This window comes from Asterias rubens, chromosome 2 (genome assembly GCF_902459465.1).
Source record: "Asterias rubens chromosome 2, eAstRub1.3, whole genome shotgun sequence".
Lineage (NCBI taxonomy): Eukaryota > Metazoa > Echinodermata > Asteroidea > Forcipulatida > Asteriidae > Asterias > Asterias rubens.
The window spans coordinates 13251492-13276973 of NC_047063.1; the positions used below are offsets into that span (position 1 = coordinate 13251492).

General features: G+C 39.0%; 3 protein-coding genes across 5 annotated transcripts in view; 1 reads left to right on the forward strand and 2 right to left on the reverse strand.

Annotated features, from left to right (window-relative positions):
- LOC117307256 overlaps positions 1-7567 on the reverse strand; it is a 42296-nt gene extending 34729 nt beyond the window's left edge. For both annotated transcript variants that reach the window (XM_033791949.1, XM_033791948.1), the window contains exon 1: positions 7375-7567. In XM_033791949.1, coding sequence (XP_033647840.1) covers positions 7375-7473 — 99 coding nt within the window. In that variant the 5' untranslated portion in view covers positions 7474-7567. The remainder of the gene's footprint in view (positions 1-7374) is intronic.
- A 734-nt stretch (positions 7568-8301) lies between these two features.
- LOC117307180 (uncharacterized protein At5g50100, chloroplastic-like) lies at positions 8302-11045 on the forward strand. Its single transcript, XM_033791850.1, has 3 exons — positions 8302-8534; positions 9393-9578; positions 10623-11045. The coding sequence occupies exons 1-3, from the start codon at positions 8391-8393 to the stop codon at positions 10836-10838; spliced, it is 546 nt and encodes a 181-aa protein (XP_033647741.1). The 5' UTR covers positions 8302-8390; the 3' UTR covers positions 10839-11045.
- A 662-nt stretch (positions 11046-11707) lies between these two features.
- Positions 11708-25482, reverse strand: part of LOC117306911 (leucine-rich repeats and immunoglobulin-like domains protein 3) — an 81644-nt gene continuing 67869 nt past the window's right edge. For both annotated transcript variants that reach the window (XM_033791479.1, XM_033791480.1), the window contains 6 exons: positions 25270-25447; positions 24360-24920; positions 22153-22290; positions 21065-21337; positions 20032-20358; positions 11708-19648 (listed from right to left, as the gene is read on the reverse strand). In XM_033791479.1, coding sequence (XP_033647370.1) covers positions 19329-19648; positions 20032-20358; positions 21065-21337; positions 22153-22290; positions 24360-24920; positions 25270-25447 — 1797 coding nt within the window. In that variant the 3' untranslated portion in view covers positions 11708-19328. The remainder of the gene's footprint in view (positions 19649-20031; positions 20359-21064; positions 21338-22152; positions 22291-24359; positions 24921-25269; positions 25448-25482) is intronic.

The following is a 25482-nucleotide window of genomic DNA, read 5'->3' on the forward strand; positions in this document are numbered from 1 at the left end:
CTTAGGGGCCCTTGTGCGGGCCTTGGACTTTGACAGTTAGAGACTTCTCACTGTGTACATTTGTGTTTAAAAATGTTACGACAAGCACTCAAAATGTACAAACTGTTTATTGAATGTGTATCAATTGAATACACTCAGGCCTGTACGCTTCATCTTTTAAAGGGCAATGGCAATTTTCTCCTCAGTAAAGGGCACCCAATGAGGACATTGTAAAATTTGTACTGGACCTTTCAAATGCACCAAGGCAATGACCAGGGGGCATGGAGGCAATCGCCTTTGTTGCCTCCGTAAGGTTTCAGGCATGTACATGCATGTACCTGTGTGTATTGAAATTCATTGAATACATGGCTTCAATCATTCATGTGTAGCAAGTGTCACGCATCGTTCCGCTTTTCCTTGAGGGCGCTTCACTTGACAATGGAAGGAGATGATTAATTGTTACGATCCATAAAACAATCCCCTGGTGTTTCTCATTATAAGGCGACATCAGCACTTCATCTAGAAGCAGTTTCAACCATGCCAGTGAATCATACCTCTCGCTGGCCCATTGGTAACAGTGATATTTACTATCCGAGTTATAACCACAATTGAGAAACTGACTTGGGGTAATTATTTTTAAATAATTAAACATTCAAGAAAATTGACCAGAGTTGGCCTAAAACCTGTGACCTCCAGATTAACATGCCAACGCTGACATGATCATGTTATCTAAGGCAATTTGAACTATGCCAAATAATCATTGCTCTTGGCGGCCTATTGGCAACAACGATATTTCCCATCCCAGTTAATATAAACCACAAGCGAAACTGACTTGGGGTAAAATTTTAACATTATTTGGGGTTTAAACAAAGTCAAAACCTGTGACTTCTGGATTATTAGTGGAAGATATTGCTATTCATTTGAATAAAAATATAGTCTGCCGGACTAATGTGGTCATGTGTTTACTGAAGTTTTAATGGCCCTACTCTAAAAGCACTGGCCTCATGGTCCAGTGTACAATTCGAGTCATGGACATGAAGAATGCATTTTCTGTGAAGCACCATTCAGAATTCAGAACTCATCAGGAAGTGCTTCTCCGAACCCGGAGATCCTGATGTCAAAGGGTAACACCTAGCCGTGTCTAATGTGCAATATAATCACATTGGACTACACTCATCAGTGTCTCCCTTGACACTGGTCCGCTTGCCAAATGCTGGTGAAAACACCTGAAGACACCGGACTTAGATTTGGTGGAAAATCCACAAGACCGCAGGACTTGTAAATTGTAGCTCAGAATCTTTACTGGACCTGGGGTCAATTTCACAAAGAGTTGGGACTAGTCCTAACTTAGGACTAGTCCTAACTTAGGACAGAGATATTACAAACGTATGGCTAGTCCTAAGTTAGGACGAGTAACTCAAGATAGACTAGTCTTAAATCCTCGTGGAATCCACCGCTGGATTTTATTTATAAGACCAGATTCAAAATGAGAAGAGACTAGAATCAATTTGAGAACACAGTTTAATCATCTAAACTGTTTCATTTGACCACTACTAAGAGAGGATTGTCTCTTCTGTTTTATCAGCAACGCTGACGGTTATTTGTGAGACTCAAACTCAACATTTAAAGGAACATTACTTACAGAATTGGTTTTACTAGCAAAAAAGTTGCAGACAGTGTAAGCACTTTATGTAATCCACCATAAACTGACAAACCTGTAGAAGTTTGAGATCGATTGGCCTTCTGGGTCACAAGAGAACAGTGAAAAACCGATAACAAACTTTGAATTGCATTGATGCCAAAACAAAAATGAATAAAACGCTCACTGAGTGATAAAACTTCAAACATGAAATTAGATGATTTATTTCTTGTCTAATATGAAATTTCAGACAGAAATATTTCAAGGGATGTTGAAATCATCATTAAACCGTGCAAGTTTTATGTAAATCTGTGATCTACACGATTTTTGTTTCTAACCAATTCTGTAACTTTCCTTTAAACATCATTCTTTTGAGACAAAAATGCTGAATTGAAAAAAACCCAAGAGCACTTCAATTGTCCTGTCTTGAGTTTACTGGCCCGACAATGAAATCACTGGCCTCGGGCAAATACATGTACCCTAGTGTCAAATTCAAGCCCTGGGACCAGTCAAAATTATCTTCAAGTGGTCCAGCTGGTTAGTTCAGTGTTGAAAAGCATCAAGCATTAAAAACATCAAAGACTAGTGAAAAAAAGTTGACTGGTCTAGTGAAAAGACAAGCTGAATGGTCCTGCCACTGCCGGCTAGTCAGTGAACAAAATTGCAGGCAAACCCTGTGTACCATTTCAGCTTATTTCCAAGAGTGACCTTGCACATTCCGGGGCATTTCCGGACAGGCAAGCACACTTGTCATAATAGTGTCACTGAACAGTTTCATATTCCGTACATGTATCTTGATTTTGTGTAACACAAAATCAAGACCTGGAAAAGTACAGTTAATCAATCATGCACCATTTTCCGAGGGACGCTGGCTCTGCTATTCACTCTCCCAGCTAGGCAAGGCAATTCATCTTTAAGAGGGAAAGGCCATGTTCATTTTGCAACTCCTGGACACTTCTACCTCTTTGTACATAGTATTTTGAGTTACAAGTGTCCCCCCCCCCCTCTCTTCACATCAAAAGTTTATACAAAATTGTATAGTGGAAACCCCTCAACACAACATGTGACGGTACTTGTTTTCTTCAAACACATTGTGTATAAATTGAGACACAGGAAGTCCAACAATTAAGATAGGCCTACTTAGGTTGAAGGTGAATGCCACAAATCATAACTTCTTTAGCTCTACTTGGCATATAATTGGACTACATGTAGGAAATAGCACCACACAAAGGGGGGTTCAGTCAAGTCTTATATGCCATGATTTCCATCTGTTAAAAGGTACACTATAGGAAATTTGTTTACCATTTGGAATAGCTTAATGAAGGTAACACAACCAAAATTGCTACAGATTCCCCAAAGTCTTAAAGTCTCTGCGGAAATATAAAGGAAGAAAATATTTTGTTAAAAATACATGTGTGGGTAGCTGCACTTGTTATAAGATACTTTGTATTTTTCCCCCTGCTTCCTTTTTCGACGATAATCTTCAGATAAAAAACATATTTCAGTTAATTAGAGAAGCAAGTCCTCATTTCATTTACTCTGAGGGCACTCTCAATTTGGAAAATGGGTTTTGGAAACTTTTAAAGGGCGCCCAGGCCAAGACCAGGGCAACAGAGGATGTGGCCTCTAGTGGCCTTTGTAAATCAGGCCTGAAACTGAATCAATTACACGTGACATGTCCACTGTGCTTAAAAAAATTGAATAAGTTGGGCAATAATTCACCTGGATGCAATTCACGTAGTTCTTTAAAAACATCTTCAACAGAAAAACGCACATAAACCCATGTACACCCCCTTGTTGTGAACCTCCCCTAGAAACCACATCCCCTAAACACCCCCATAGCAACACACTGGAACACCAACTTCTTGGCACCTCTGTGCGCCACAAGTGAGGTTGTCTTTGCTTGCAAATAACCGCATGTTCGTTTGTCACTTTGTAGACATCCTGTGCTTCATAATAATATGATATGATGTGGTTAATTTGCAGTGACCGTGAGATCAGAGGCTGTCATGACAGACTGCATCAGTCTGGTCACTTTAGTCTAATGTGTCTTGTCTGATAGGACATTGTGTGTGGCTTACCTCGGGTCATGTCCAGGAAGGACTGAAATATGTAATCTCTCTACTGGTTATCGACAACTCAGACAACGTCAAGACAACGCTATTCTTAAACATGTTAAAGAGGGCCTCCAAGGTCAACAAGAGTTATGCACTCACTTTCCCAATGATAAAATTCAAATGAAAGTGGGGAAAATTAAAGGTCTCTAACCTGGGCCCAATTTCATAGAGCTGCTAAGCACAAAAATTTGCTTAGCATGAAATTTCTTTCTTGATAGAAACAGGATTACCAACCAAATTTCCATTTGTTGCATATTGCTTGTTACTGGTATTCAATTGTTGTTTCCTTTTCCTGAAAAATCACGAAATTTGGTTGGTAATCTTCTTTTTTATCAAGGCAAAAAATTCATGCTTAGCAAATTTTTGTGCTAAGCAGCTCTATGAAATTGGGCCCAGATGTTAAAGGGAAGGTGTTTGATAACAACAACTTTTGCTTAGAAGCTTACAGAAACTTACAGCAGCTTTCGATAGAATACAGGCAATTTGAGAAACAATTCACTTCAAAGTAATGTGGTTTTGTAAAAAGATGACAGTTTTTATGTCATAAGAATTGATAATTCAGTTCATGACACGTGTCTTGGGTTATTATTTTACTCATTTATTTTACCAATTTCCTGTCAGTGTTAATTTGTGATATTGTTCAAGGTACATGTATTCTACATGTACATGATTGTCATTGTGAGAGTTGAAGAGTTGAAGTGCTTTATGTATGAACTGGAGCTCTCAAACTGACAGAACGTATACTTTAAAGGCACTGGACGCACTTGGTAATTGTCAAAGACCAGTATTCTCACTTGGTGTATCCCAACATGAATGATCCATAAAGCAACAAATCTGTGAAAATTTGGGCTCAGTTGGTTATCGAAGTTGCAAGAGAATAATGACAGAAAAACACCCTTGAGTGAGAAATTACCTCTTTCTACGTTACTTCAGAGGAAGCCATTTCTCACAATGTTTTGTACTTAACAGCTCTCCTTTGCCTGTACCAAGTAAGGGTTTATGCTTACAATTATGTTGAGTAAATTACTAATAGAGTCCAGTGCCTTTAAAGGAAATACATGTAAGACCACATTTGCCCGTGTACAAAATATTTCAATGCGCTAAATTAGTGCTGATCAACCTATTTCTAATATTCTATCACAATATGTACGGGATGCCTACAGAAACACCCATACAGTGTAGTACAGTGTACCCAGAGGTAATGGAGCCAGCCACTTTCAAACTAACCGGAAGTCGTTTTATGTGCTTTTTGTTGTCTACTTTTTATGATCAAATTCACTTTTTCTATGAGTCATCAACAATACAAAACAATTTCAAAACAATTTCAAAAACAACACGACATGTTTCAGTGGTTTGTCTGCACAATGCAGTGAACCATTCACAAGACGACTGTGAATGCTATGAACACAAACCAATGCACTGAACAAATAAAAATGGTGTTTAAAAGTTTTCAAACGACCATGAGATCTCAACCCATTGTCCGAACCTGTCAGCCTAGGTCAGTAAGTATCAAAGGATATGAGCTGGTCGTGTCAGCTCAAGCTTTATTGCAGTACTAACAAGTCCTTTATTGATAGGCAGGTGGCAATTATTTAATCTAGACAGCCAATGGGGGAAATACCTGGGACAATTGTAACTAAATCCTTAAGAAAACGAACATTGGAACTGTCAAACCACACTTTACCTTGTTTACTTGAGAGTTGTTTACTTGTTTTTATTTGGCTGTTTGTAAGTGGAGGGAAGGTCATGTTTAAGAAGGTTCTCTTTAGTTCATACAATGGGCAGTGCTAAGTATTTATAATTAAAACTAGACATCTAGTGTGTTTGTCCTTTGGATGGACGAACACAACGCTGAACATTCTGTTTTCGTTTAACAGTGTTTACATACGTGATACAACCTCTGAATTTGACCACAAGTTTGAGACAGTAGAACGTGACCCTAATTCTCTTCATTAGTTTATCGTTCATCCTGTAATATTTTTCACTGAAATTTATTTATTGAAGGTATCAGTCAGCATAAATGGAACCAAATTTAGTGACAACACCAATGTTTGAAACCATCGGCACACAGGTAACTAATGTTTAGACACAGAACTTTGATTTAGTGTCACTATCATACATTATGTCAGACAACTAAACCATAGCGAGCAGTCATGCAACTAGGCATTGACTATTTACTTTTCATACATCCATCAGTCAGGAAATTTAACTTTTTTGTATTGTGTACGCAACAAGTGGAATAAAAGTTGTCTTAATGAAATGCCTTCTAATGAAAACCCTGAAAATTCATAGAGTTTCATCTTTTGGTGTTGTAGATTAACACACTGATAGAGGGCGCTGGCAGGTGGTCAGCGTGCTGACACCCTAGAGTAACAGAGAAGTTGAGGACACATAACAATGAACAATTTTGTGTGAATATAGCACACAATGCCACATCCACAGGTCTAACTGTGAAGAGAGAAATAAATGTTAGGTTGAGCAAAACCGTTTTTTCGTGTGATCATATTTGATGCTGTACAAAGAAATTGAAGCTCAGTGCGGCAATCTCTGACACATTGCAGCAATGTAATTGTGCAGTACAGCAAGCTAGTCCTGGTGTTAAATTTGACACTATAGGCCTATTGTTAGTAATCGTTAGGCTAACTACAGTGTACTACATATTGTGCTTTGATTAGTTAATGTATCATGTACAGTGCATAATATACGCAAGTATACAAAGTGTGGACTTGGAGGAAAAAAGGGCCACAATCCACATAATAAAGGAACTTTAAACAATGTGAACTGACTTACACACATCCACACATTGTTTTTTAAAGTGATGAAGAATAGGATAGATTTTCCTTTAAAAGTGTACAGAATAAAGGAATGCCCACAGTCCACACTATACATGTACATGTAGTGACTGAAACACAGAACTCGGTGTGTTTGTGTGTCTATAATATAAAAAAAGTGCACTTCTGAGTTTGTTTAGCTTTTCTTTATTTACTTTTCTGTTGTTGAAGACTTTTTGAAAAATGTGTGTGAATTATGTGTAAGTTTCGTGGCAGAGCAGTTCAGTGCACTGGACTCGACTTCAGTTCAAGTGTTGTCAGAGCTTAGGTTTCGGTTCCCAGTCATCAGGCCATCACACTTTCAATCGCTTCATCCATCGGATCAAGTAAAGTAACAAACATGTCAAAAGCTATTATTTATATTAAAGTGAAACAGCAAATATTAAATGACATTCGTTAAAATTATAATTTTTTAATATACAATCGACAAAACCAATACTTTGTCCTACCTGTGTGATTCCCCTTTAAAGTTTCAAATGTACTTTATATAATTTCTAAATATTTAGGCTAACTCAGTTGAGAAAAAAACCTGTCAAGTGTCACTGTCAGACTGAAATATGTATCCTGCTGATCCGGACAACACACTTTTTCATGCATCAACATGCATTCAATTTATATTTCTAACTCACTCAAATGAGATATTCCTTTTGTAACAATGAAAAAGTGGTGGTAGGACACGGACATTTTCCCCCTCAGTTCGACACCCCCCCCCCCCCCCCCATACACTAGTAATGTGTATTCTACATTTGACTACTAAGAAACACAACACAAGTAACCAACAAGTCTAAACCCCTCTCCCAGCACTCACCATAAACTCCTTCATAAATCCGTCCTCCCCACTCTCGGCCAGCATACGTAGATGTTCTTCATGTTGTAGAAAGGCTTTCAAATGTTCTCGCTGTGACATTTTGGACAACAATCATGTCACAAAGTAACCGAAGTACTGCTGGGTGTAATAAGTTGACTCATATCATGTGAAACTATTTGGTGATAAATGATTCGCCAACCAGGAAATGAAATTGACCACAACTTTACGGTGTAAAGTGGTGCATTCTTTTGTGACGAGCGCATTTTTAGAATTGCCCAATCTGTATTGCGCTTTTCAGTTTGTAGAATATAAAGCAAGCAGCAAAATCCGCAGACTGAGCAAACCCCTAATAATGCGCTCATCTTGTAGTACGTGTGTGTATCGTGTAAACTTTTTTTTAAAGTACGCCCTCAATAATCTCGTAAAACGAGAGAGGGCGGTATTTTAGTTTAATGGTCTGAAGTTTGTGAGCTTTTTTTATGGTAGGGACTCCTAATAAAAGTGGGAGTAAACGTAACGGTCCCCTTATATATTACAAACATTTTCAAATTAATTTTGTTAAACTCTCACAGCTTTTTTGACAGTTACCGTAAGGGGAATTAATCATTCATTTTAGCCTTAGGCTTTGTTCATCCATCCAGTGTAAAATGATATAGCCCGGCCTCTCCCCTCATGCCATATATCATGGAGCAATGCTCCATGCATTAATATGCCCTGATGATGTCATCTCTCCATCTTTATCTCTATTTTTTGTTCACTGTGTCCCTGGTTGCCAATCCTTTTATCTTGTTGTCAATTAAATTATTTATCGGGCTTTTGTCGATTTTATTCCACAAGAGGGCGCTATTTCAGGCAATCCCAAAAATACCTCCAACAGACTAAAAAGCCACCACCAGACTGGAAACCAGTCTAACTGTTACACAACATCAACAACACACACGGACAGCAGCAACATTGTTGTTACACAACGTGTGTATTTTTAACGAAAAACTTACATCAATTACCAGTAAAAAACAATGGCTGCGAAAGCGATAATCGGTTCTACGAGTAGATTTGTATCCAAAGTAAATAATACAGTTCTACCTACGAACAGAACGTCTTTGGCTGGGTGCTTCTACAGTGCAGTTTCAACAGAAAATAAAATTGACAAGAAATATAAGGTATGAAATGAATGTCACAAAAATATTTGTCACAATTGTTGTAATTTTTGACAAAATTAGTAATTAACAATATTAAATTGAAAAACAAAATAAGGTAACATGATTGACACTTAATCATGACTACTTCTCATTCTAATTAATGGGGCCAATTAATGGTCACAGACCCATCACGGCCACAGCCACACTTATTAAAGCCGGCTCAAGTTTACCCCCCTTTAACAACTTAGGGGGGGGGGGCAAACTAAGAGATGGGAAATTCAATTACAATATTGAATAAACTCTGGATTTCCCGTTTCCTTACTGCACAAGATCTAATGATTGAACCATTGAGGGGATCTGTCTAATTGTTTTCAGACCAATTTTTCGAAAAACTCTAGCAGCCCAAGTAGCTCAAATAGTTTTACTAAATCAAACCTCTAGCTCTACCACTCTTACAGATGTATGATTAGTAGGTTCGTTCCGATTTTGTCTCCACGATGGAGACAGTCACGCTATTAGTTCTAGTAACCCTCCATCCTCCCGACAATTGCAAATGGGAGAATAAAGGGTTATATTTTTTGCATAAACCAACTTGAGGAAGTTTCCACCTTGACTACTTCTAGAAACTATAACTATAGGCCTAAAGGCTCCCCCGTGAGCTCACTGGGGAGCCTTAATAGTTCCTAGTTGTGTTATTGTAACGGCGTTGGCAGGAGGGTTACGTTATCGCAACTACATAGTTTCTAGAAGTACACCATGACCATCCTTATACCATTGTACTATAGCATAAAGATGTTCAAATCTGTGTTCATTTTTTAAATATTATGAAATGTCAATCCTATTCACTACTGTATTTTTTGTATTTTTACTGAAATTCAGGTTTTGTATGATGGCGACTGTCCACTCTGTATGCAAGAAATGAAAGTGGTGAAGTACCTGAACGACAAGAGGCAAACCCTAGACCTTGTAAACATTGCGTCTCCAGACTACAAACCGGAGGACAATAACGATATCTCATACGAGACGGCTATGGATGTTATGCATGTCATTGGGCCTGATAAACAGGTAAGTTTGTAGGCCTACCTTTGATAGCTCAATTTGTAATGTTGTCCCTTAACAGTTATCTGCTGGCCGTATGTCAGTTGAAGGAACGTTACAGAATTAGTTTTGCTAGCAAAAAGGTTGCTGGCAGTGTAAGCACTTTATGTAATCCACCATATATATCATAAACTGACAAACCTGTAGAAGTTCGAGATCAATCAGCCATCTGAAAAACAGGTTACAAATTTTGCATTGCATTGATGCCAAAACAAAAATGAATAAATCACTGGCCAATCACTTCACAACTTTTAGGTGTAGAGACGAACCCAGGGTTGTAAATTGGGACACACTCAAGTCTCTTTGGATGTGATACCCACCCCACTAGGGCATAAAACTGTGAGCTATTGTAAGGAAAATCAACAGTTTTGATGTCCTTTGAGGTCTTTAAAACTTCAAAACAGTTTGGATGTCTTTAAAACTAGCCCAGGTTAGGATGCAATTTCACCCTGACCACAATCACTCGTCTCCCCATAGAGAAGTCATTGTACTCAATTGGGAAACCCTTGGGTGAAAATTAAGAATGCCAGTTTGAATTGGGCTGACTGAGCTGTTGTAAACCACACTCTCTCGTTAAGATATCAGTGCTCTCTGATTGCAACCTTTTCTCCCAGTTGGGAATCCCAATTGAGAACCATTGATATACTTTGGAAACCTCTATGGTGACCCATCTGTGTTGTTTTCCCTCTGTTCTTTCATTAAAGATATCTTTAGCACTCGCTTTGGAAAACCCCTGGGTGAAACAGTTGTATAAGTTTACATTGCAGCGATAACGATCACGAATCAAAGAGAACGCATTCTATTGGTTGAATTGCTTCGCGCAGAATATGCGCACACTTGTTCCAACCATCGTGGCCCTGTATTGTTAATGTTCTCGTTTACATTCTCGTTATCGAGGCCTGTGTCATCAGGCCTTTTAAGACTTAAAAGTCTTAGTTTAACCCAAACTTATTTTAACCAGTCAGCCTCCAGATTATTACCAGTTTATTTTAAATGTTATCTTATTTTTAGGTTTACACCAAGGTAGATGCTGTACATGAGTTGTATTCAGCCCTTGGAGCGAGGTGGATGGTTGCCTACATGAAGTGGCCCATTCTCTCCACACTCTTTGACAAGTCATACATGGCGTTTGCTCGGAACCGCCTTCGATGGACGACGGGGTGGCGTAGTGAGTGCGAGGATAACAAATGCCAGACACCCCCTAAAACCGCTGCCAAAGACCACTGATGGAGATTGTCATAATTAACATTAGAGTCTTCCTGTTAATAATGGCCCAACTGGGACCGACAAATCGACCAGCTGGACGCCAAGACTTTGTTTGATTTCAAGAACCTCACAGAGTTTAATCGTAACTATAATTTGGCTGGATTAAAGGCACTGGGCACTATTGGTATTTGGTAATTATTCAAAACAGTCAAAATAATTGTTGGCATAGAATCTGAAGGCGGTTGGTAATGAGCAATGGAGAGCTGTTAATAGTATAGAACATTGTGATAAACGGCTCCCTCTGAAGTCATGGAGTTTTTGAGAAAGAGGTAATTATCACTCATATAATGAAAGACTTGAGGCCGGAAGCCTTTTTTAGGCATGTGAAAGCACACAAATTTGTGCAACAAGGGTGTTTTTCCTTTAATTGCAAATTCAATGACCAATCGAGTCAAAACTTTCACAGATTTATTAGTTTATGCATGTTGGGATACACTAGTGAGAATACCGGTCTTTGACAATGACCAAAGGTGTCCAGTGCCTTTAAAAGGGTAGCAATCCTGTCGGGCCTCCTTGACGCCCCTATCTTGAGATCAATAGAGGGCACTGTGTTATTTCACGAGAATTACACATCACAGGGGACCTGTACAGCTTTATGTCTAAGGGAGGAAGCAATTATGGTCAAGTGGCTTGCTCAAGGTCAAAAATGCCACGACTGGCAAGGGAACCCACAGCCGACACCAACTATTTGTGGACAAGAGTTACGGTGCGGGAGTCCGCTCAGCCACGATACTACCAGCATACATCTATGGTATGAGCGCGACCATTGTGTTGTAGTCAAGGGAGAGTAGATCATGCAAAAACGAGAATAAAACACTCAAGACACGGGGTTCACTTTGTTTTAGCATTTTACTAAGCCTTCTTCTCAAATATTTTTACATTACTGTACAATGTTTGTAACGGGAAAACTCCACTCCTACAACAAACAAAATGCAGTCTTTAGAAGATTGCAGTACACCGCGGTGGAACATGTATTTTAAACGGATACACGTCTTTAAAAATCAAATAAACACAAATCAGGGTGGTTTTCCAATCATGTACCTATAAAGTGGGCGTACCTCCATTGTTCATAATTGTACATAAATATAGCTATCGTCAAAATTAGAGTTTTCTTTTTATTTAATTTCTTACCAATGCCTTTTAGTATTCGGATAATTAAGTTACGATTAGTTATCTTTGGTTTTTTGTTGGTAAATATTTCTAACGAGGGCTGAAGTTGGCCTTGGAGATAGGGTAAGGAGGAAGGGTAGTCATTTGAGGGTGGGGATGGGAGCAGACTTTACCATAACTATTTCATTTTTTAACTGACACTGAAGGTAAAGGTACTGCTACCAGTGTTTTACAAATTCTCGAGGATTTTCTTGGATCTCTTGAGGGCTAGTATCTTTTTTTTAAAGAAATAACCAAAGATGTATTAACTATCCAGTGTTCTTTTTTTTATTTTAATATAGAAATGTAGAAAAGAAAAGTCTGTTATTTCAGAAAAGTAGGGAAATAATAGTTATCAATAAAAGTTTGTACCTGTAATTTAACATTTAAATTGTTTCATACTTTTTTTTTCTTTTTCCCGAGGCAAAATCGGACCTCAGTTTTTAAAGTTTACACCCTGTTGTACCGTTGTTAAAAACAATCTTTATCATCCAGTCACACAAGCATTTTTGTCTTTTTAGAGAGCACACAAGAAATAAATGACATTGTTTGTGTTGACTTAACATTATGGTTGGTTGGAACATTTCTACCTCCTTGTTTGGAGTGAAGTTATGTTTGTCTTTGCACATTAAAAGCTGTAAAAATACACCAAAAATACTGAAGAAAAAATGTCCAGTTTCATTATGCCACTGCCATGTTCCCTGTCTGCGATCCTGTTTATGGAAACTGTATCTCCTTTTACAAACGAGGGATCAGACTACTTTCCCATCCAGCCTCGAGATGGATATTGCATGGATTAGAATGAGATAAAACAAAGATGGCTGCACTGTGGAAATAATCCATGGGAAGTTCAATACCGATACTTTGGTTAGACTGCTTGGCTTTGATCACAAAAATGAGGGTTCTAAATCCCAAACAAGTATCTAAGTAACTGAACAGCACTTGAATCATTTGTGGAATATGCTCACATAGACATTCAACAAGACTTAGTTGCATGATAAAGATAAGCTTCTGTAAACTTGGGGGCATGTTCCACTTGTGTGTCAAGGTTTGCCAACAATTTTGAGTTGAACAAGCTGTGCGCTACCAAACATACCAACGTTGCAACCGTAAGAAACCACAGGTGAACATTTCAGAAGTGTTGATTGGTTATTTAAAAAAGGGTGACGACAACAAGAGCATCAACATATTAAGGATCACAAACTGTTGTGATCTGTTTGCGCAAGTGTAACCTGGAGCCTATTTGACAAACCCAAATGGAAGAAAAACTAGCCAAACAAAGACAAACTGAACACCAGAGTTTCTCTCTCAGTCTGTGCAATGTGACCATGAAACCAGTGAAGGTCGCCAGGAACCAACAACTTAATTTGACACTCGCAACTAATTCTTGCCCAGTTCAATCGAGATTTTCCACCCCCAATCTCACTCCCTCCAATAAAATTAGAGGAGTCACAAACAGGAAACACTTGACAGGTTTCTTGACAAAATCATCACCAAGCACAGAACTGACTTGGACTGATGACTGGTCCCTGGTGGACCATAAAAAATGTGAGGATGCGCCCAGATCTTCACCAATGGCAATTAAGTCAATTACTGTCGCTGCCTTCTGGATAAAGCCAAAACTCCCATTATTCAAGGATCCAAAGACCTTTTCGCAAACTACCAGGTGCCATGCATGCTGGTCTATCAAACTTGATCGCTAGCTAGACCAGCATGCACCTCATCCCACGCCTAATGCGCGCATAAGGTCTATGGAAAAAGGGTTGGGTGGAAGGAGGGAGAAGAAATATCAAAAATAATGTCTTATACCGACTATCGATATGCTGAACCATTCGCAAGATTTGTTATCTTCTTGAAAAATAATAATAAATTGCCGACAGAGAGGAGTGTGAACAAAATTCACCTACTTCATCGAAAGAGCTACTTGACACTTTGTTTTTAATTGTTAATACCTTCTCTGGTTGTTGCATTGATTGATGTTTAAAAAAACGGTTTAACTTGTGGCGTATTTTATGTTACAAGCAGCACTGCCATGGCGAGGCAATATCTATGAGCCAATTTCAGTGCCACAAAGCTATTGCTTCTAAATAGGGGACAGATTTAATGGCTTGTGATCACCAGTTATCGCTTTGGAGCAAGCGCTAAATCTCTGTGCTTAGCTGTGTAAGTTAAGAATGTAAAAGAAAAAACTCCATGCTAACCTGTGAAATACGTTTGTCTATTGTAAACAGAACCATGAAATCAGGCTCTGATCTTGCCCACTGCTTGTGATACCTTCCAAGTCCGTATTCTTGAAATCTTGGTCAAACAAATAACTCCATGCTAACCTGTGAAATACGTTTGTCTATTGTAAACAGAACCATGAAATCAGGCTCTGATCTTGCCCACTGCTTGTGATACCTTCCAAGTCCGTATTCTTGAAATCTTGGTCAAACAAATAACTCCATGCTAACCTGTGAAATACGTTTGTCTATTGTAAACAGAACCATGAAATCAGGCTCTGATCTTGCCCACTGCTTGTGATACCTTCCAAGTCCGTATTCTTGAAATCTTGGTCAAACAAATAACTCCATGCTAACCTGTGAAATACGTTTGTCTATTGTAAACAGAACCATGAAATCAGGCTCTGATCTTGCCCACTGCTTGTGATACCTTCCAAGTCCGTATTCTTGAAATCTTGGTCAAACAAATAACTCCATGCTAACCTGTGAAATACGTTTGTCTATTGTAAACAGAACCATGAAATCAGGCTCTGATCTTGCCCACTGCTTGTGATACCTTCCAAGTCCGTATTCTTGAAATCTTGGTCAAACAAATAACTCCATGCTAACCTGTGAAATACGTTTGTCTATTGTAAACAGAACCATGAAATCAGGCTCTGATCTTGCCCACTGCTTGTGATACCTTCCAAGTCCGTATTCTTGAAATCTTGGTCAAACAAATAACTCCATGCTAACCTGTGAAATACGTTTGTCTATTGTAAACAGAACCATGAAATCAGGCTCTGATCTTGCCCACTGCTTGTGATACCTTCCAAGTCCGTATTCTTGAAATCTTGGTCAAACAAATAACTCCATGCTAACCTGTGAAATACGTTTGTCTATTGTAAACAGAACCATGAAATCAGGCTCTGATCTTGCCCACTGCTTGTGATACCTTCCAAGCCCGTATTCTTGAAATCTCGGTCAAACAAATAACCACATATGCAATCCTTCTTCTTAAATCAAATGGTGGGAAATTAATGGTGGTGGATTGACGGATACGTAATTACTTAAAAAAATGATTGAAACAACATCAATAAGATGCACCACTAGCTGTACATGACATCAATAGTACAGAGAGATCACAACATCAGCCACTGAGGAGCCATACAAGCATTCGTCTATAACACAGCAAAGTGTTAGTTACTTCAGCACTGCTTCGAAACCGGGGCCCATTTTAAAAAGAGCTGCTTAAGCACAAATAGAAGCCAAGCACGGAACATTTTTGCTCACCACAAAAAAAGTTACCATCAAAAGTACCTTTTCTGCGTGTATTATCTGCTGTTCCTGCTTAGTTATGCTGAACAGAAAATTAGGCAGCTTTAGCAGCTGAATTAACTTAGGGCCCTCAAGCAGCTCAATTAACTTAGGGCCCTTTACACAAGCAAAGCGTAATACAAGAAACTTTATGAGAAGAAATAAGTGGCTACCAGTCAGTGACAATGTACAATACCATGGTGTTCCCGCATGTTATCAGTCCAGGCTCTTTACTGCTCTCTTAAACTGGCCACAGAACTCAAAAGAGATTAATGTTGTTTCCGGATTTGGAATTATTATTTCTCATCTTTAGAGTATTCCTTTAAAAAGTTTTTTTCTTGAACAAATTTCACTTCAACTTTTACAATATTTTGAGTTTTGAAGTTTATTTTTTGAACAATTTTGACCTCAAATTTTACAAATATTTTGTCTGTAAATTTCTTGCCATTTAAAGATCTACCAAGTCCGGAAGTGTGCAGTGGTACCCAAAGCCCAATTTCACAGTGTACATTTTGTACGGTGTTGCAAGCATCAAACGGCACTTAGAGCCAGAGCCTAGGCTTGGTTTTGGAAATAGCCCAAAACCTTTGTAAACCAATGCACACAACAGTACAGCCATCTTGATTTCTTTCACATAAGTTCTCATCACCAGATCCGAGAATGGAATCCTCAAAAGTCAGGTCCCTTTATGCATACTAGTGCTGCAGCCATTACTGCACACTTGGAACCTGACTCCACTGGCTACAGTGTGATAAAAGAGTCTGCTGCCTGGGCCAAATTTCATCAAGTTGTTCAGCTACAAATACTACTTAAATTTCCCAGCTTAGCAGAATCTTACAGGGAACCAGCCACGGGCAGTGTATTTTCCACTGTGTTGTGGCTGGTAACCCATTTCAACTAGATTTGTATGTGCTTAAGGCAAATATTTGTGCTAAATGAACAGCTTTATGAAATTAGCCCACATATTATCATGACACAAACTTGCCTTGTGGATATAAAAAGATTCACAATTTTGACAAATTAATAGTTTGACCATGAGTGCATTATCTATATACAGCAGCAGCAGCAACAAATCCCATCCATGTAAAACAGTTGGGCTTCTGTGAATATTACTTTAATACCAAAAAAGAAAGCTATAAAAAGTTTGACGCTCTGGCAGTTGGTATCAAAACGGTTTTTGGCACACAGACTATTCAAGTACAAATGTACATTCAACTCTGTTTGTAAAGCTCCACAAAGTTTGTGTAAATTATTGTTTAGCACATGAATGTAAAAATTGAAATGACTGGAAGATAAAAGATAAAAGTGTCACAAAAATCAACATGAGGAATCATGTTTTTTTGTGAACACAACAACAACAGAAAAACATCAACAACAGAAAATGTTCCTAGGTACATATTAAATTTGACCCATTAAAAAGTTTCTTGAAGCAGAGAAGTGGTCCGCTACCTCTATTGTCAAACAAATCATATCTCTTTGGTTTTATGATATTATTTGATTCGAATCCCAACCAACTCAATCTTACTGCATCGATGTAGGCCAAACCAAACACTGATATAAAACGTATCTATCAAACGTCCATACTTTGAACCAAGTCCATCTGAATGCAGTCATTTGAACAGAAACTAAACTCAGCATATTTGTTATACGTTCTTCACCGAACTTTGACCTTCATCGATTTAATTTTCAAACAACGTGTTAGCACCTCAGGATCTGAGCTTGCGCAATACTAACTCGATACAATCACTAATAACGAGCGGCTTCTTCAATTGATACCCATACAGTCCACAAATAAGTAGCTTACAATTTGAACCTGGGCCCAATTTCACGACTCTGCTTACCGCCGAATTCTGTGCTTGCGATCATTTCATGGCCCTGCTTACCGCCGAATTCTATGCTTGCTATCATTGTTCTCCACTTACTTTGCGTTGCCAAATTTCTGTGCTAGCGGTACTAAGGGAAGAATGCCTGTAATTTGACGTTCGCACTGTGCACAAAACAAAATTCCATGCAACCCCGTGAAATGTGCTTGACATAAACTCAAAATTTCCTGCATCCGTATGCGCCGCTTCTTTGATTACGGTAAGCAGAGCAATAAAATTGGGCCCAGTATTACTTCCAGAAAAATTGGCGTAAACATTTAGAGGGTTAGCAGCGTACATACCATATTCAAGATTGTCACTGGTGTTTCTTTACTTTTGAGGCACGACGTTGACATCACAGGGACAACAAAAACCCTTCATATTAAATTTATCAAGCAGACCAACTTACATTCAAACACGTAACACGTTAGTAAAACTAGCAACGGAGGTATTGTCGTGTAGGAAACATTACTCATTAAGCTATCTACAATCTTTTCAATCATAATTTTCGTACTACCAAAAAAACAAAATAAATAAAAAAAATCAAAACAAAATTAATTAACACTTAATTGACAAAACTCTTAGTACATTATTAAGAACATCAACATTTTATATATATATTTGTATATATATATAAAGGGTGGGATGAAAAAGCATGCCTTTTCTTTTAAAAGTAATAATATATTATTTACAAACTTTCTGTACATACAAAACATATTTAATTAATATTTAACATTTAGATGGGCAGCGAGCTTAGATGGCAAACTTGCCTACTGGCAGATTTGCAACAAGTTTTACAACACATTCTCAATACAACTTCTTTGCTTTTTTTCTTTTCTTTTTCTTCTCTAATGATTCAAAATGGGGTTCATCCGCATTTTTCTGCCTTAAAAACAGTATACATGTAGTTTGAAAACTGTTCAGCAATAAAAGTTTTGTAGGTCGGCGCAAGGGGTGTACAGCTCTGAAGTTATGTTGTCTTCAATTTCAGCAAAAAAGTTGCATTGTATGTAAAATGGAGTAAGAGAACATAGCCATGCCATTAGCCCAAACAGCGACAAATAAGCATTGTTCTGATTCCATAAAGCAGACAAATATTTTACCTGCCAAAAAGCAATTAGGTTTACATTGATGCAACCGGTGCCCTGCTTATATTTTGCTAACTTGACAGCTTTATAAAATTGGGCCAAAGGTGACTTTCCTTTGTATTTTTTTTTTTTAAACATTGAGATCAATCCCATAATGCATCACATCATTAAAGCACCTATTAGACATACCACAGGCGACCGATACAGAACCACACTGTATCAACGCAGCTTTGTTGACCATACTTTGAAACGTTTTATTATTGTTTTAATATTCAGCCATTTTTTAAATACATATGAAAATAGTCTACTAACAGTAACAAGAAAGCCTTACAAACAGTTGAGTTTTGCTCATTTGTGTGAGTGTGTCTGAATGAGAAACAACTAATGCTTTATCTTTGGAACAGTACAGGAACATCCATGGATACGAGAACAGCACCAGCGTGAACCCAATCATCATATTCACCCCCTGGGCCCGTTATCATAATGCTCTTAAGCAGCACATGTTGGACACTTTATCCGCCAGATGTATAGTGGCAGGACACCGCTGGAAAGCCATGCGCATTGCAACTCTGGTACTCCACTTAAGTTTAGTGTGCTTATTAGCTTCATGAAATCGATGCCCGAACAACGTTACATCACCACGTTTACAAATGACCAACTTCCCAAATAACATCTATAAAATGTGATACATTATCGGATCGAAAAAAAAAAAAGTCTTGCCATTTTTTAATACAAAGCTAAAAAAAGGAGTTGTAGAATAAATCTGCCAGATTTCATAACATTTAGTAATACACAGCTTTTGAGAATAAACAATAAGATTAAATAAAACCATATCTACACATTGCTTGGCGGTGATATTCTACTTTGCGCCCGGCGTGCCTTCAATGAGGGCGCTTTGTGGCATGACAATGATTTTGTCTTGTGGGTTGGGGAGAGGTGGGTGCTTGGTGCGGACGTTGTGTCGTGACACACCCCGCCATTGGATTTCTTGCCGGGCGTGTTATTGCGACAGTGGGTGTGGGGAACCTTTGAGGTCTCTGTGGTAGGGGTGGGGTTTTCATGGAGATTGACGGGTGCCGTCTGCTGAGGGGTACCAGTCCGATGACTTCTCGGTATTGTGTGTGGGTGGAGATGTCTGTTATATGCAGATTGATCTGATGAAAACAGAAACAGAGAGAAAAAAACAAAACAATTTTAGTTAATTCATTTTAAGACTCGAGTCTGAATGATAGTTAATTTATCTTGACTTCTCTCCAACTTAAATCTTCTTGATTTTTTCCCCCATGCAACCATAGCATCAAACTGAAGTTTGGCCAGAAAATAGTATTTTTTAACAATATTTATATGGCACCAAAATCACTAGGAAAAATCACCCTGAAGGTGCTTTACAGATTAAAGATGTAAACCAAGAAGCCAATTAACATGCAAATAAAGATAACGGAATTGTAAACACAAACAGAAATGTCTATAAACCCTATTTTAACATTACTACTAAAAATAATACAAACCATTAAGGAAGAATTAAGTAAGAATTTACCTTTTGGACAATGCACACATCCCTGTGAATGGCGACCAAGAGAGGTGCTTCTATTAAACTTATCAGCCGTGCACCGGCCCTCCTGATCCGTAGACCCCGGCGGCACCGAAGGGTGGAACAGCCTCGATAACGTACCGTCGACGAAATCTGGTGACATTCCATCGACGTGGTCCCCGGCCTCTGGGTGCCTTGGGTACGGATGTCTGTTGAAGGTGTTTTCCGAGGCCTCGTGGCCCGGGTACTCGTTGTGATCGGGGCAGCTTTCTGGGTCTGTGTCCAGGTCTTTATCGTAATGGATGTGCTGCGGTGTGTCCAGCACGCTATCACCTACAGGTGTGTCAAAGTATGGAGAGAATTGGGTTAAAATAGTTCCGTAAAGATGGGTCTGCCAATTAAGGTGTGTAGGATTTGAAACTTTGCATGGTGGAAATACGATACGGAAAGGTTTGCGGTAACACCATGTAATGACTATCTCTAATGAGTTGGGGTGGCTCTGAAAAGAACCGTTGGTTTAAACTTTTGACAGTTCGATCAGTATGCTCTGATCGTCTTCTGGAGAAAGCTGGAGTTGAAACCAACAATTCTTTACAGAACCATCCCAACTCATTAGAGATAGTCATTACATGGTGTTACCGCAAACCTTTCCATACAATTAAGGTGTGGTTATACATGGTACTGTGGTGTGTCATGGCCTGAGTGGTCTACTTCATCCGACTCAAGTTCAGATAGTTCACTCATCAGAGGGTGGGTTCGAATCCATTTATGGCACATGTGTCCTCAAGCAACTTAAACATACATGTAGTTGCTTTGCTTAACCCAGGTGTATACATGGGAACTCGAGAGGTAGGGTGTTGTATTAACCCTTATGAGATAATTTCAGCAGCGTGGGGTTATATGCTCCCCAGGATATTTTGGAAAGTTAGAGGAATGGTCTAAAATATGCCTGATAAACAGGGAACATAATGTTATCGTGTCTTGATCTAGCTACTAGGTTATTGTCGCTTTATAAGGACCAATTACTATCCACATTTACCTTTGTCATCTTCAACGTCTCCTCCAGCAATAGCGATGTCCATCGCGTCGCTGGAGTCACCGGGATACATCGGCGGATGTAAACGATGTCTGTACTTGAGACTATGATGTATCATGGGTCCACCGTCCAACGAATCGCAGTCGCTGGGGTTGTCAGGAGGGAACTTGTCCGTTGCGGCGCTAGATATTCCGCTACTTGTCTCTTGGTGGATGGTGCCGTCTGAGGAGCCGTTGAAGGCGGAGCTTGGGATTTCTGGCGGCAGTGCTGGATCACCTGTAGTTGATTAAGCGAAACATCCATTGAGCAATTGTTAAGAAGTTACTGACGGTTTTCATGCAGATTCTTCAAGCGGTTTATTGCTTTGTTTTTGTGGAAAGCGTGGCTGCATTGACCATTAACCCTTATGGGCGGAAACCAAGGTGGTTACACTGGTGGAAAATTTACCAATGGAAATATGAACAGACATAGGCTGGGTAAAAACATGGTGAGAAAGAGGTTGTAATGTTATGGCAACCCCGAATCAACACCAACCAATTTTGTACTCTATAAGAGATAATATAGTTGTTGAACATCAGGAGGTAAGAACTAAATATGTTGAAACTAACACAGAGCTGCCCGGATTTGCAAGCTGCATATTTTGTACAGCAACCAGGAAGATACATGTATTTAAAATTACATTCAGCATAACATGGAAACAGTTTCCATAATCAGAATGATTGTCGCATCAGGGCCCAATTTCATAGAGCTGCTAAGCACAAAAATTTGCTTAGCATGAAATTTTTGCCTTGATAAAAACAGGATTACCAACAAAATTTTCACGTGATTTTCAGGATATGCAAACGACAGCTGAATACCAGTAACAAGCAATGTGTAACAAATGGAAATTTGGTTGGTAACCCTGTTTTTATCAAGAAAGGAATTTCATGCTTCGCAAATTTGTGTGCTAAGCAGCTCTATGAAATTGGACCCTGTTCATAAGACCATGGAAATATTGGTTTATTTTTGGGCCAATTTTCTGGAGAGTCAGGGAGAGTTGAAAGCTCTGCTCACAACATGTTATCCTACTTCCATGTAAAGGAAAGCCATACCTGCATGCGCTGTTGTGAAGTGTCTCCGCTGTTTCCTTGTATGATAGATAATCAGCACCCACACCAGTGATGTACCCACTATGCAGCACACAATCAAGATGATAATAATCCCAGTGGTTGTACTGGAGTATTTCATTTCTGCAAGAAAATGAAGACGAACATTTTATTTTACACAAATAAATCGTAAAGAAAAGTTATGATCTGGGTAAAATTATGTGAGAAATGCTAAACTGAGACAATCCCCGATTTGCTGGATGAAAAATCAGTGGGGGACCAGTTACAGGCAATACAAGTCGTATGGCATAGTGGCAAGTGTTCAGTGTTCGTTGTCCATTCGATTTCAGAAACTGATATTTATATTTTGCTTTTACGGTAGGCCTAACTTAATTATGATTTTTAATTTTTTGTTATTGATGCTGAACAAATAAATTAAGCAATGTGAAGTCTTAATTTACACAAATATTTGCAATCAATTAAACTTCAATTTCTTTGCTTATAATCATGGTAATTAATGGTTTTCTTAGCATTTGTATTTGTAATTTAGGCCTTCTGTATGTTTTATAAACTGCAGTTTACTAACATACCTAGACCGGAGATTTTGTTTATACTTCTGCCATACTCTGCAAGCGGTAGGCATCTGTGAAGTTGTAAACCCTAAGTTTCTGTCGCGAAAAGGTTACACCACTCAGTCGTAAGTACGCCTGGGCGATGGGTGAGCTCCGATTAGTTGCTACTTCGGAATTGAAACTGTGCCACCTTCATTTCATTTTAACAACTATTTTCTTATCTGAGTCACAAATCTTTGAGAATGGGAGACTTTCTGGGACGATAGAGGGCAGCAGACTTACCGGGTAAATCCATTGTTCTCAGAATTGTGCGCATGTTCAGAACTACGTAAACAATGGAAATTTACCCGGTATGTCTGCTGCCGCCTAGCGTTGGAAAGTCTCCCATTGGATCGCAGACCATCGAACCATAGCAAGGACCACAACTGTTTTGATGTAATCAGCTAGAAACCGAGGTTCATGATAACAAAGTTAAGAGTATTTACAGTCATGTGGAAAACAAATCAATAATAATTTCAATTAATTTTCAGCTTATTTCTTTATTTCATTTTCATCAAATAAAACAGCAAACAAAGCACTTTACGTGATGATCATAAATTGAATGATGAACTACTGTACATGTATATAGCACAAATGCAAACACATCGGTTAAACCTAACAGCAACCCTTTTGATAAACTAAAAAAAGTGGTTCCATAACGCTGCATTACGACCTATAGATTATAATGTGTAAAACTTTCTTGCTGGCCTGAGCCATTTATCTCAATTTTTATCCCGAATTAAACAAAGGAAATACATTCATGGTTATAGAAAGCGAACTGATAGCTAGCGGCAGAAAAAAAAAATAAGTAAACAAATTTTGGATAGAGTTTTTCGCCAAACATGCGACTGTCAGGCATGTGAGTAACTTTCCACGAAAAAAGAGGAAAAGAGAAAACTTGACAAGAAAAAAAGAGGAAAAGATACTGTTTCTATACTTTTGTACATGTACACAGAAAGTGAAGAAGAAAAGAGGAAAGTCAAAACCAAAAAGAGGAAATCAACCGAAAAGAGGAAGTCTCACATGCCTGTATTGGTATTGTATGCCTGGCTAGAACACTGATTAGCTGGTATAAATCTGCTTTTGCTAAGCAATATTTTTACAAGCTAGACAAAACAACCCTGTGTGCTTAAGAAATAGCACAAGGAATAGGAATACATATTAGACCGTTTAACCATACCTGAATCATATCAGTGACTCAGGATGGAAATTAATTTGTCAGGTCAGTGCAACAAGGTCGTAACTTGATTCTGCAACAAAGTTGCATCTTTAAACGAGAGAAACACTCCCTGTAATAAAACCATATCTTGGCGCAAATTCCTGATTTAAGTGAGCTACTACGGTTTGTAATTTTGTTATAGATTTGCAACTCATCTAAACGCTATTTTAGAAGATAGAGCCTTAGTGCAACGACACGAAGATGCCTTTCAGAATAATGGGCTCTCTCCGTTAGGCTATAATCAGAACAGCAGAGGGAACTTTGCAAGAGCTGTGAGGGGCATGACATTCAAATCAACAGCTAGTATGAACACTTTTTACTTTGGATAAAATAAGGATTCTTGCCAACAAAGGCTTTCTCCTGATTGATCTTGATTGACTTACTTGGGAGTACACTCAGCACGGCCGAGCCCTTTTCAACGCCTACTTTATTGGAGACCTCACACGTATACACCCCATCATCCTCCATCCGCACATTCTTGATGATCAATAATCCATTATTGTCCGTCAATAGATGACCATCGTCAACTTCAAACGCCTCCTTGTCCTTGGTCCATGCTATCCTGGGTCGCGGTGACCCCGTGACCTTACACTCGATGACGGCAGCTTCACCAGATTGTACAGTGATGTCTTCGGGGACTTTCAGGAATCGAGGAGACTGCAGGACGGTTAGGGTGGCGTTGGCGCTGATCACCCCGGCGGCGTTCGTCGCTGTGCAGCTGTAGATCCCCATGTCGGTCACCTTGACGCTGGAGATGTAGAACATTTCAGATTCCTCATCCATGACTTGGAAACGGCGTTCCCGAGCGGCGGGGAAGTCGTCCCCGCCATCTTTCTTCCAGGCGATGACCGGGACGGGGTCACCCGTGGCGGAACACTCCAGCTTAGCGGTGCCCCCAACACGGACTTCACTCTCGTTTGGGGTCAGGATAAAGGAGGGAAACACTGCCGAAAGAAAGATGACAAAAAAATATATCAAAATCATGTCACAACAATTTCACTATCAATTTATGGTGCACAAATGCAGTTACTATACATAGAAACATTTTTATAGCACCCTACACAGATCAGAGTGCTGTATACAGGATATGTATACAGTTAATGATTTTCTTCACCAGGCTGACTTAAAAAGTCTTAATTCAGATAAAAGTCTGAAGTTTCTCATCCATGCATTGGATTTATCAAAGAATATGTTGATTAGACTGACACAATTATACTGTTATGAAATAATAGCGTTTACGAAAAGCTAAACGATCATAAACTCTCTGAATAATTGAGTGACACGAGCATTTACCATGCACAGTGATGCGAGCTGTTTTGGACATGGTTGAGCCGAGTTTGTTGGTAATCACACATTGGAATCTTCCCATGTCAACGTTCCTAATGTTAGGCAGAGTCAGTACACTCTTGTACTGTCTGATGTTCCCTTCACCCTGGCTGGCAAACACCTCTGTGTTAGGGTTGTTCAAAACCTGCAAACCGAAAAAAAGAAAAGAAAAAAACCCCC

What these genes read in the sequence shown, in the direction of transcription:
- LOC117307180 (XM_033791850.1), top strand. Translation starts at nt 8,391, where the DNA reads ATGGCTGCGAAAGCGATAATCGGTTCTACGAGTAGATTTGTATCCAAA. An exon ending in AAATTGACAAGAAATATAAG is followed by an intron (nt 8,535 to 9,392) that starts GTATGAAATGAA and finishes ACTGAAATTCAG; the next exon opens with GTTTTGTATGATGGCGACTG. An exon ending in TCATTGGGCCTGATAAACAG is followed by an intron (nt 9,579 to 10,622) that starts GTAAGTTTGTAG and finishes TCTTATTTTTAG; the next exon opens with GTTTACACCAAGGTAGATGC.